The following is an 11,695-nucleotide window of genomic DNA, read 5'->3' as shown; positions in this document are numbered from 1 at the left end:
AATTTTTCTGTATTTTTTGTGCTTTTGTTATAAGGTCCGAAGTCATTTTGCGGCGGGTGTACATCAGTATAGGTGATGTCATACGCAACTGGGAGTGTCGAATTGCAGCATGCACGCAAGCATATTGAACATATAGCATAACTGTAACCATTACATATAAATCATGCCTATTTGTTTTCCTACGTAACCGGACTTTTGCTTCACCCTGTAGAACTTACGTTACTTAAACAGGCATTGTGCGAGAGAGATTAAGAAACAAGATTGTACTGTACCATCAATCAAACATCTCACTGTTTTTACGTTTCTGCTTCCTCTTCTTCTCAGAGACATCGAAGTCCTTGAGTTTCAACTCCTCAATACTATTTTCTTGATCTTGAAAACAGTTCTTGCCTTTACCGAATATGTTTCCTTTCCTGAGTCTCTTCGGGGACTGCGTAACCTCGACCCAGGTGGCTCTCGCTCTGCCGTTGCACCTTATTGACGTCATCACGGTCACTCCGGATTTCGGGCCGTGGCTGTCCGACATGGAGCTACTGCGCAGTACGGTGTTTCTGCTGAAGCCTCTATTCTCTTGCTCCTGGCAGTTGAGCGCTTGCAACAGCAACTTGATGAGGTCTGGGTTGAAAGACAAGTAGATCCAAGGGTTGACGCAGCTGTTGAGGCTGGCCAGGAGTGTCAGAATGGTGAAGGTTGCACCTGCAATGATAGAATTAATGGTTTCTGTACAAGGTACATTCAATAAATAACCGGAAAAGTAGTATAAAAATCTAAAATACGACTGTGATTGTTATTTTGTGAAGGTATCTGTAAGCTATTCATAGCTGGGGCTGGCACGCCTGCCTCGTGCACGGGACGCTGGGAAACAGTTACACAAGATGGCGGCACTGTTACAGGAGTGCTTCAAGCTGGAGCAGCGAAGTGTCGTGAGATTTTTGTTGAGCGAAGGATTGAAACCGATAGAAATTCATCGCCGCATGACAGTTCAGTACGGTGACAACTATATGAGTCGATCACAAGGGTAGTACGAGTGGACCGAGAAGTTCAAACAGGGCATAACCAGTATTGAAGATTATCTGCGTCCAGCTCGCTCTGTCACTGCCGGAAAGACCATGTTTAACTTTGTTTTGGGACCACAATGGGACAATTCTTGAACATTACATGCCCAGAGGTCATAATGTAAACAGTACCACCTACTCCAACCTTTTGCGCGAAAAACTGAGATCAACCATTCTGCAGAGACGACGTGGTATGGTGTCCACTGGTTGCTTTTGCTCCATGCAATGCGAGACCACACACTACCCATGTCACATTGTCTACCAACGAGGACCTAAAGTTTGAATGCTTACCCCACCCTCCATATTCGCCCGATCTCGCACTTTCGATTTCCACACCTTTGGCCCACGGAAAGATGCACTAAGTGGATCGAGGTTCCAGAATGACGACAAAGTCCAGTCAGCGGTGCATGAGTTGTTACGCACGTGTCCACATTTTTTCCCCCCTGTGGAATCAGTGCCCTTATCAAGCGCTGGCGTAGGTGCATTGAACTAGGGGGGGGTACTATGTTGAAACATAGTACTGTACCTCTTTTGGTGCTTGTAATAAATATTTGTTAAAACATATTTCCGGTTATATATTGAATGAGCGTTGTACATTGAAAGCTCATTTTTGAGAGTATCTCAGTTACAGTTACTGTAAGTTACTTTAGTCTACAGAGTGGCCGTAAGGTCTCTCCCTGTTAGACAAAATGTCTAGCCTAAAATACAAGAGATATTTCACACCGAAGCGACATTAGACGCGTGTCGCTTCCGGTGTTGAATCTCCCTACGAGCTACTATCGGATTAATAATTATAAATAATCCAGTTTGTACTCCAATTGAAAAATAACTAGTAGATCTACATAAAAACGAGACACATCAAAATTTAACTGATTTAATTCTGCGTTAATATATGGCAACAATTTGTTACGTCATTTTCTGGTCATTCTTAGCTTCTTACGTCTTTTTCTGGTCAGTTTTTGCGTAATTACATTACGTTTCACTCGCTCATTAGCCAGGAACTGACATTTATAACAATGAAAACAAGATTGTACGAAGATAGCAACATGCCGTTCGACATTACGTACTGCAATATTTCTGAATAAGGTAAGATTTTTACAGATTATTATACCTAAAATTCACATTCATCTTGTAATTTCAGATCTAACGTTACAGACGTTATAACTGTGACGTGCTAACGTTCATAACCTGAAATATAGACAAAATTTTTAAGTCTTTCTTTATGGCATTTTATTGATATTTTTAGGACATCAAAATCCGGGGCTTGGTAACGACATATACAGAGGACAGCCCTACAGAGGATTATATGTACGAGGCCAGTCTCGTTTGCAGCAACGTGGAAAGTGAGGTTGACATCTGTGAAGGTCACCCCTTACTCCCCAATATGGAAGAAGAAAGACAAGTAGAAGGAGAAAAAAATGTACAGGGAAAAAAAGGAAGATTTTTTTCACTTTGCTTTTCCGTCACTTCTGGCTAATCGCGAAGATGAGGATGAGTGATGATATGCTGAAGAGAGAGAAAATACCGATCAAGAGGCAAAAGAAAATGAGAAAACAGGAAAGAAGAGAGAGGAATAACTTTACTCTGAGCATTATTTTTAGTGCAAGTGCAAATATTTTGTCGCTCCTGGTGTAAGGGAAGAGTTCCCTCATGCAAAGAGAGTCCGTGATATCAGTCGTGTTCCCTGCCGATTCCCTTTAAAATGCAAGCTGAAATATTTACCTCCAAAGGTCAATACTGCGGACCGAATCGCGGCGTCGAATGATACCATTAAGTAACGAATTGAGTAACGCTGCGACTGGGTTTTTAGGATATACCTGTTGGCCAATCTAAGCAAATATCGATGTCCAGAAGCTGTATTTACTCGTGATCCACTTCAGTGCACGTATGCCAGTTACACGAAATCGCAGGATTCAACAAAATGGTGAGCAAACTTGAATAAAATAGTGTAAACATGGTAGATATTGCGCACAAGTAATAAAAAATGTACTAAGCCTTCAAGATGTGTGTATTTTTTGTAAATATGCTTACAGGGATTAACTCATCTTTCTCTGTTTTATTAGGCAGGTATTGCAGTCCGTCTATTAGCAGGCAGTTCCTTCTTAGCCAGCGTCACAGGCTATTGTATTTTCTTTCCTTTATCACTTCTAACCAGGTTGGATAAAAATCATAATGTTGATTTCAAAAATCAATTTTGATGATTTTTTAAAATCAATTCTTTTTATTAAAAAACGGCTAAAAATTGCTAGAATTTTTTTTGGCACCATACATATAGAGGTAAAGGTGGTATTATGAGCCCCCATTTTGTTTTGTATTTTTTAAAATTTGATTTTATTTTTTGTTGTTCAGATTCTTATGATAACTTTCCCTACAACATTTTATAAAACTACTGTTAAAATATAAAGCAATTTGAGCAACTTTAAGGATATGAAAAAATAAAACACAAAACAAGTCATTTTGTGGAAAAAAAGTTTTGTGCTGGTAAATGAGCCCCTAGGAAAAAATAATAGAATAACTGGTTTAGAAAAGTGTATGACAAATTAAATCATACAAACAACATTTTATTCATTACAAAACCTTAAGAAATATATTATGATGTGAAATACCATAAAAGAGTTCATAACAAGATCATTGAAAAAATTATTACAAAACCAACCATTAAAATGAATTGAAAGGGTCATTAAGAAACCAATTAAAAAGTTTTATTTTGTTTCCTTGTAATGTCTATTTACAAAAGTCGGAAATGTAAATATCCTTCTCTCATCCAGCGCAGTCGTTGTGTGCTCACATTTCACAGATGAGACATTGCACCCACAGTTCTCCTCGGTTATCAGCCGAAAATAGACCCTCGCAGAACAGACAAACTGCTTACTCATCACCGGGATTTTCCACTCCGATTGGTGTTTCTAAGACAGATTCCCTAGAATCGATATCTAATTCACAGGATTCCTCATCTGAATCTTGATGTAGCTTCGGTTACACTGCATGCTTTGTTTTAGTTTGTGTTTTTCAGTAGGTTGTTGATCATCTTTTTTCTTTTTCTCCTTCAGTTTTCTTTTCCCTTCAGCTGAGTCTGACTTCTTTCTTTTTTCTCCAGTAGTCAACAGAGCATCTTTGTTGGAATCAAAGCTGCCTTGGAGGGTTTAGGACCTTTGTTAGTCAATTTCCTCTTTGGTTCGGGAACAGGTCAGATATCTTTTGGAGACACAGTGTGTCCGGGAATCTTCTTCTCCTTATCTTTACACAGACCGAAAGGCCCTGCCCATGCCAAATCTGCAGCAGCTGGTTGCAATCTTGTTACTTGCACATTCTCCAAAACTGGTGAACTTGCAGTTCCAGTTCGATTTGATTCTACACTTGTCGTCGCAGATGCGTTTTGATCATCTTCTTGTGGAGTTTCGGAACCTGTGTTTTGTCCTCTTACTGCATTGTTGGAGGATTTAGGTATTTTCCCTTTGCCTTTTTGCAGGATTTCCAAATCCAGTACCTCTTGAAAGGAAGATGCAAAGTCCAGCAGAAAAAAAAAACCATTCCGGTTACATGGATATAATCCTGTAACCTGCAACCCATTCACAGCAATGGATCCGGTCTAGCAAGTAAAATAAGCCTTTCCCAATAGTTCGGCAATATCATATGGTCCAACAGGTCTCTCTCACTGTGAAGCATCCACTTGCGTATGTTTTCACTGTAGTGATGTTACAAAGCGCCAAGAAATGTTTTGTCAAGAGGCTGCAGTTTATGCGATGTGTGTGGTGGTAAACTTACAACTACCACCCTTTCTTGGAACAAGAAACATTTTTGATGCCTTTTTCAATCCCATATCTTTGTTTCTTACAGCCTTGATCGCCTTAACCATATCTTCAGTATTCCAGTTTTTTCTTTTGTTTTTGTTTTTTGAACCTAGCACTTTTCGTGGCATCTGAAAAGACAAAGTTGAAAACACTCCTGTAGTGTATATAATATGAGCCCCTTAAAATTTGGGGGTTCATATACCAAGCACGATGGAGGCTCATTTTACAACCCTCGCCATATTGGAATTGGAACACGCATAACGAATCTTTGTTACTTGCAAAATTACATAGTATCTACACAAAACAATATTTTAAACATGCTTTATCCAATGCAATAATGCACTAAGATGAGTTTAAATGAATAAGTACTGCAATTAAAAGCAAAACACTTACCTTTCAAAGTTTTTCAGATCGAGAAAACAAAGAGAACACGTTCACTCATAAAGTATCAGCTGCAACTGAACGAGAATTCTCTGGCGGCAAAAGGCGTTACTAAACTAGCAGTTCAAATCGTCGCCGCCAGGTTGAGAGCGCTCCATGAACAGATATTGGGGAGGCTCATAATACATGAATGGCTCATAATACCTCCTTTACCTAGATATATATTTTTTATAGAGATACTTTTTCTTGTAAAATATTTGAACATTTTGATTAAAGTAAATAAAAAAGTATATGTAAATATACATTTTTTTATGTTTCTGATACTATATATAGGGTGTCTCAAAAGTAATAGCGCAAACTGACCCAGGTGAAAGTACACGATAATAGAAGCAAAAAAGTCTCAGTAAACATGGGTCTGCAAACGAGCCGTTTTCGAGATAATCGCGAATGTGTGATTACAATGTTCTGTTTTGTAAACAAAAAGCAAACCTCGGACCGCGCAAGGAGTAAAGCACTCGGTGTTTACAAAATGCAATCAATGACGTCTTGTAACCACACATTCGCACACATTATTAGCATTTTACCAACTAGGACGACATTTACAAACAATGAAGTCAGTGGCGGCTTGTAATCACACATTCGCGATTACCTAAAAAACGGCTCGTTTGCAGACCCATGTTTGCTGAGACTTTTTTTGCTTCTATTATCGTGTACTTTCACCTGTGTCAGTTTGCGCTATTACTTATGAGACACCCTGTATATGAAGCTACTATGGAAATGTTTGTTGAGTGTGTTAATGAAACTATAATAATTTCAGTAACCTTTACACCAGTGAAAATAAAACAATCTGCATGTACTGTATTATTGTAACTTAAAATATTTTTTACAGTCTTTGAAGCAAAATTTTGGTAATTTTTTAAATGGTAGTTTGCAAAACATTATCTGCAATGTTTCTTTAAAGTTTCATGATAATGATACTATTTACAGTTTAACATGATTAGTATTTTATATATTATTCTACACAAAATGTTTGCTATTTTTGCCTATAAAAACTATTGAATTTTAAATCAAGAGAAATTTAATTGTGTTTACAATTTCCATATTACATTTCCTTTCGTATGAGTTTCAGCCCATCCGTACATGTTTTTTTTTCCATTTCTTAGAGCATAATAAACACCATTAAATGATTACGAGACTTATATACTCTCACCAAAAGTGATTCTGATATCTAAAAAATCCTTATGTACATTATTCTGTAAATGATTTCCTCAAACTGATTTAAATCAGTGATTAAAAAAAATCACCTGTCTTAAATTAATACACCTTGCTTCCAACATTGCTCATCTTTCACCAATTCCTTCCAACACAGTTTATTTCTTACTTTGTCTGTTCATTTCACAAGCTCAATTCTTTGCCATAGCCACATTTCTAAAGCTTCTAGTCGCTTTTACTCACTTCTTGTGCAGGTTTCTGTGCCACACAACGCTACACTCCACACAAAACACTTCATTACTCTCTCTCTCTCTCTCTTAGCTGTTCGCCCAAATAACCACAGAACACATTTCAACTTCCTGACTTCAGCTCATGTCACTGCTTATGATACATCCCATGTATCTGAATCTGTCAACATGTTCACAACTTTGGCCAGGAATACCCACGTTAATGTCCATTGGTTTCTTCACAATAATCATCACATTGTGATTTGTCTTGTTCACATTTATTTTCATTCCGAACTGCTCACAGTTGTTAAAATGTTTTGATTCAAAAGATTCTCATACTCAAATATGGTCACGTAAATTTTTCATAGTGTGATATATTCTGTGAAGCGACTCAATATTTTTTGTTCATCTTGTTCAATTTAACAACAGTGAACATTTGATTCCTTTTACTATTCACCGTCCATTTGCTTTCTAAGAAAGCCATGTCGTACGCAATTCTTTTCCATTTTAATTGCCTTCCTTCTAATATTTCTTCTCCCTTATTCTGCAAACAGTTCTTCCTAATGCTTCTTCCACGTTATTCCATGTGTCTAGGCATATTTAGTTAGCTATGTTACCGAGATCAGACCATTCAAGATTTTCCGAGACGAGAGAGAGAGACAGAGAGACTTAGGTGGGTACGCCATGGTGGCACGAATGATGAGAGAGGAAAGAAGATTTACAGGATTCTTGTTGGGAAACCTGATGGTAAGAGACCTGTAGGAAGGCCAAGACGAAGAGGAAGGGATAACGTTGAAATGGATCTAAAGGAAATCGGTAAGGATGGAAAAGATTGCATTGATCTTGCCCAGGATAGGGACAGATGGAAGGCTTGTGTTGCTGCAGCCATAAACCTTCGGGTTTAAGAAGGCTAGAGAGTTAGTTAGTTAGAGATTGATAGAGAGGGGGGAGGGGGAGGAGGATATCTTAAGGTAGAGACTTCCGTCAATTGGAATAATAATCGCATGCAATTTTACTCCAATGGGAAATATTTTACTTGTGATCTTATTAATGCATATTTGCTTTTGTTATTTTGCGTCGCATTTCTACTACTTCGGCTAATCGCGATGATGAAAATGAGTAATGATTGGATATGGTTTATTTTATTTCGCTTTTCTTCCACTTTTTACTAATCGCAGAAGGTGAGGATGAGTGATGATACGATTTGACGGAGGGGCACTCACAAAGAACACCCGTGCACAGGTCCGGTGACGAGATCGATAGTCGACCATTTAACGCGCTGGGTCAGGAGGACGTGTCTATCTTGTTATCATTTGTAGTCTCATTTAATGTGCAAAACTTAGATTGTTTAAATGGATCTTTTTTAAAAGATTCATTTGTTATGAAACGAGTTTTTTCCCCTCTCAGACCCAGACGAGTACCAGTCACGCTTCCTCATTATGCTGTCTTGTCTCGGTACGTACAATCACAATTCGATTGATACGGAGGACTTCCCGATGGTGCAGTGGTACCGGCGTCGCCTTGCAAACAAGGGGTCACGGGTTCGATACATAGGTCTGTCGTAGATTTGATCCCCACCATCACAGGCAAGAAGACGAGAGAAGATATGGTCTCTCGAAATTTCAGTTCACTTTATGCACAGACAGGCAGGACTTGACCTACAGTTGAAAGCGGAATCCGAACCTCTATGTGGCTTCTCCGGGTATTGAATCTGCGACCTTTTGTTTACAAGGCGATGGCACCTTCTCTCTCGAAACGTATTGTTAGAATAACGATAAGTAAAAGATGCGCTGGACGATGTAAAAGAAACAATGACTGCTAATAAGGAACCACTGTTACTAACAATAAGATAATTTTTCATTACTGACGAACAGCTTTATATTTGTGTTCTCGGTCAATTCAGATATGGTCCCTGCTAGATCCTCTTCAATTTTGACGAAACGTCTACAGGTTGAGCGTAGCTTTTTACGGTATGTCTTAATCCCACATTTTCGTTTGTACCGCTAATTCCGTTGGTTACAAACTAAAAGCAGCCGATTTGGGCATCGGTACCACTGAAACGGCCAGATCCGGAATCAGAACGTGCTACTTTCTGGGCACCCTGCACCATAAACGGCCTCCCCTGGCGTTACTATAAATGTTCTATATATTTTTCAAACTTCTATTCATTGTTGTTGATTGTAGCGAGAAAATGATAAGAGCAACAAATGATCTTATTAGAGTATACAAATTTAAAAGAAAAAACAATGAAATATGATGATAAATAGTCTAGAAGCAAGGGATATAAAAATATGAATTCCCCCATTTTGAATCCAATATGGCGTCTAAGCTCCAAAATTAAACACAAGGTTTCTAGGCATTTTAAATGTTCTTTCTGCAGTGATGCTAACAATGTTCAAATTAGAAGTGTCAGTTTTGAGATATCGGCTCCTGAAAATGGGTTCAAATTTATGAATTTAATTTGGGGGGGGGGGGGTGGAGGTTTAAGGATGGATAACTCAATACATATTTGAGCAGGCACGAACTGGAGAAACATCAGCCTCTGATATCAATTTATTCAGTAGTTACAACTTACTAAAGTTTAGGGCGAAATCATTGCAGCATTCGTATTTGACACGGCATTGAAAAAGTGACATTCACAGAAGGAGGCTTGGCGCCACAAACAAACTTCTTATGAAATGTGAAAGTTTGCAGGTCTTCATGTGCACATCCTGTGAAATTAAAGAGGGTCGAGGTCGATGCATAAAACCTGGCTCTAGGTTTAGATTATACCACAAGGATCTTCGCCATAGATGCTAGGAAAATGGACTGAATCAACGAATCAAGGACTTTCTCTCGTATCTTTCAATGTTGAGGCCAATCTCGTGTCTGCCCTATTCACGATTCTTTCAAGGATCGTTATAACCTCCCCCATCCCCGTGGAAATGAATAATTACAGGATATTTGTTGACGACCGTGAAATTAACCCGATTAAGCGGATTTCTGGGTAACTCTGCCAGAGGTGTCACGCATGCACACAACATTGCGATGTCCCGTCAGACTAGTTAGATAAGACTTGTTCCAGCTGTGCTCGGATTTGCACATATAAACTCCCACGAGCCGACAGAGCGAGTAGGTGTCAGAAATTCAATTCCTTTCCATCTTTCCCCGAAATGACTGAAGTTTGAGCTACGATCACGGCACCGGATATGTTATCACTAGAGCCTGGATATTGCCCAAGATTCATATTTTGTTCCTGTGATCAAATTCGTATGCTTTCAGTACAGAAGTAGGTTTATGGGGAATATATTCATTATGCGTGAATTCTATAGTGCCTATAATTGCCTGTTTCAATTATTAGTGCCTATTAAATGACTAAAATGTTTCAACAGGCGACCAAATAATGTTTGAACTGTGGAAAGTGTGTTTCGTGCTTTAAGTTTATAACGGTCAAATATTGAGTAACAGGTAATTGATCTAATTGCCCGTTATTAAGAATTAATTACAATTGGTAATATTAAAATCCGTCGCGAATAAAGGTGTCTAGCATTCATATGGAGAATAACAGGAAAAGAGGAACTTCTAAACCAATGGACCGAATTGGATGAGATTTTAACCAGCAGAAGACCACATCATGAAAGTACAGATTCCAGAATTTCAGCCTAATCACAACAGAACTACGGGAGTAATAAATTATTAAAATCCATCGCTGGATACAATGCAAGACAGCACCTTGTTGGGAGAGACCTCGTCAGGCGCGCGGGAGACAATAGCGGAGGATTTAGCCTAATCTCTGCACGAGGGGCTGCTAGCAGAGGTCAAGGAACGGCCTGAACATTGACCAGGATAGGAGGACAACGGTCAAAGCACCAAAAACAATAAATAGGCGAAAAGCCAGAACACAGTTTGCCTAGAATCGACACCGGAGTGTGAGCTACGCGCGACCTAGCCCCGAGTCGCGATCAGACCTGTGGTCTGGATTTGTTTTTTGGCTCAAGTGAGTGCTTAGAGCCATGGAGTAGAGCAAAGTAGACCCAGGGGGTCCTTTCCCCCTCGCCGTCAACGCATCCGTGCACATACGTGTGGTTATGTGAGAATAACAACAGACACGTCCACCTGTGCCAATCGTCCGGAACAACGACCTAAGTTAGTAGAAGTTAATAACAATTGATAGCAAAGTTAATACCGACGTGCATAACAGTCAATACCAAAATGAATAACATTTGATATCCATGTGTGTCCATGTGAAACCGCGAATGGCTCATTACGTATGTTCGTCTCAACGCCTAAGCCATGTATCTCTACGTACGAGTGACAGCGAATGACTGACCTACAACTGCGCTAGTTTTCGTATGGACTCGACAGTGTACGAGTACCGTGATGGACGTGCCAACGAAGTGAACGAGTGAAGCCAGGATCCGATGATGCCATATGGAACTGCCGAGCGATCCACTTTCGCCAACCAGGATAACCGCGAAGTACAACGCCGGAGTGTGGACGCCTTCTAAAACTGTAGGACCACTTTCACCCTACCCAGGTCAGATGGAATGCTGCGAAGGTAAGATCCAACCATGCGTGTGTGTGTGTGAGAGAGAGAGAGAGAGATGATACCAATCTACCGCTAATCTGCGCAAATCATCGCGTAACTTAACTCAGTGCTATGGCATAACTAGACATCCTTATTCCGGCGGACAAAATCAACGTTATTGAACAAAGTATATGTTAACAGCCAAACAATAGTTCATTGAAATATATTTGTACTTCCAGAACCGATAAAAGGGTTCACACAAAGAACAATTAATCGCATTACACTTAAAACCCTAAACGGTAAATTGTAAAAGGCAACGTAGCCAAGAAATAGCATGAGTATAGTCAAAGTATTAATTAATCTAAGATTTGTAATTGTAATATTGTCTCAATATGCCATGGAATGTGTGTATGAATGAGCGATCGAGTGAAAGAGGGCAAGATGTACTGTTTATTTATCTGTGTTTTAATATATGTGTATATTCTGAATCACCGTGTACTATGTCACGTCATTTCAGGTGCT

At 39.3% G+C, this 11,695-nt stretch overlaps 1 protein-coding gene across 1 annotated transcript in view; it reads right to left on the bottom strand.

Moving 5' to 3' along the window:
• Nucleotides 1–274: 274 nt before the first annotated feature.
• The window catches only part of LOC145999332 (isotocin receptor-like), a 50,855-nt gene continuing 39,434 nt past the window's right edge, over nt 275–11,695 (bottom strand). The window contains exon 3 of the mRNA XM_083136291.1: nt 275–696. Within this exon, the coding sequence (XP_082992417.1) occupies nt 275–696 (422 nt within the window). The remainder of the gene's footprint in view (nt 697–11,695) is intronic.

This window comes from Lepisma saccharinum, chromosome 1 (assembly GCF_977018435.1).
Source record: "Lepisma saccharinum chromosome 1, izLepSacc3.1, whole genome shotgun sequence".
Taxonomy (NCBI): domain Eukaryota; kingdom Metazoa; phylum Arthropoda; class Insecta; order Zygentoma; family Lepismatidae; genus Lepisma; species Lepisma saccharinum.
This window is presented reverse-complemented; position numbering and strand designations above follow the sequence as displayed.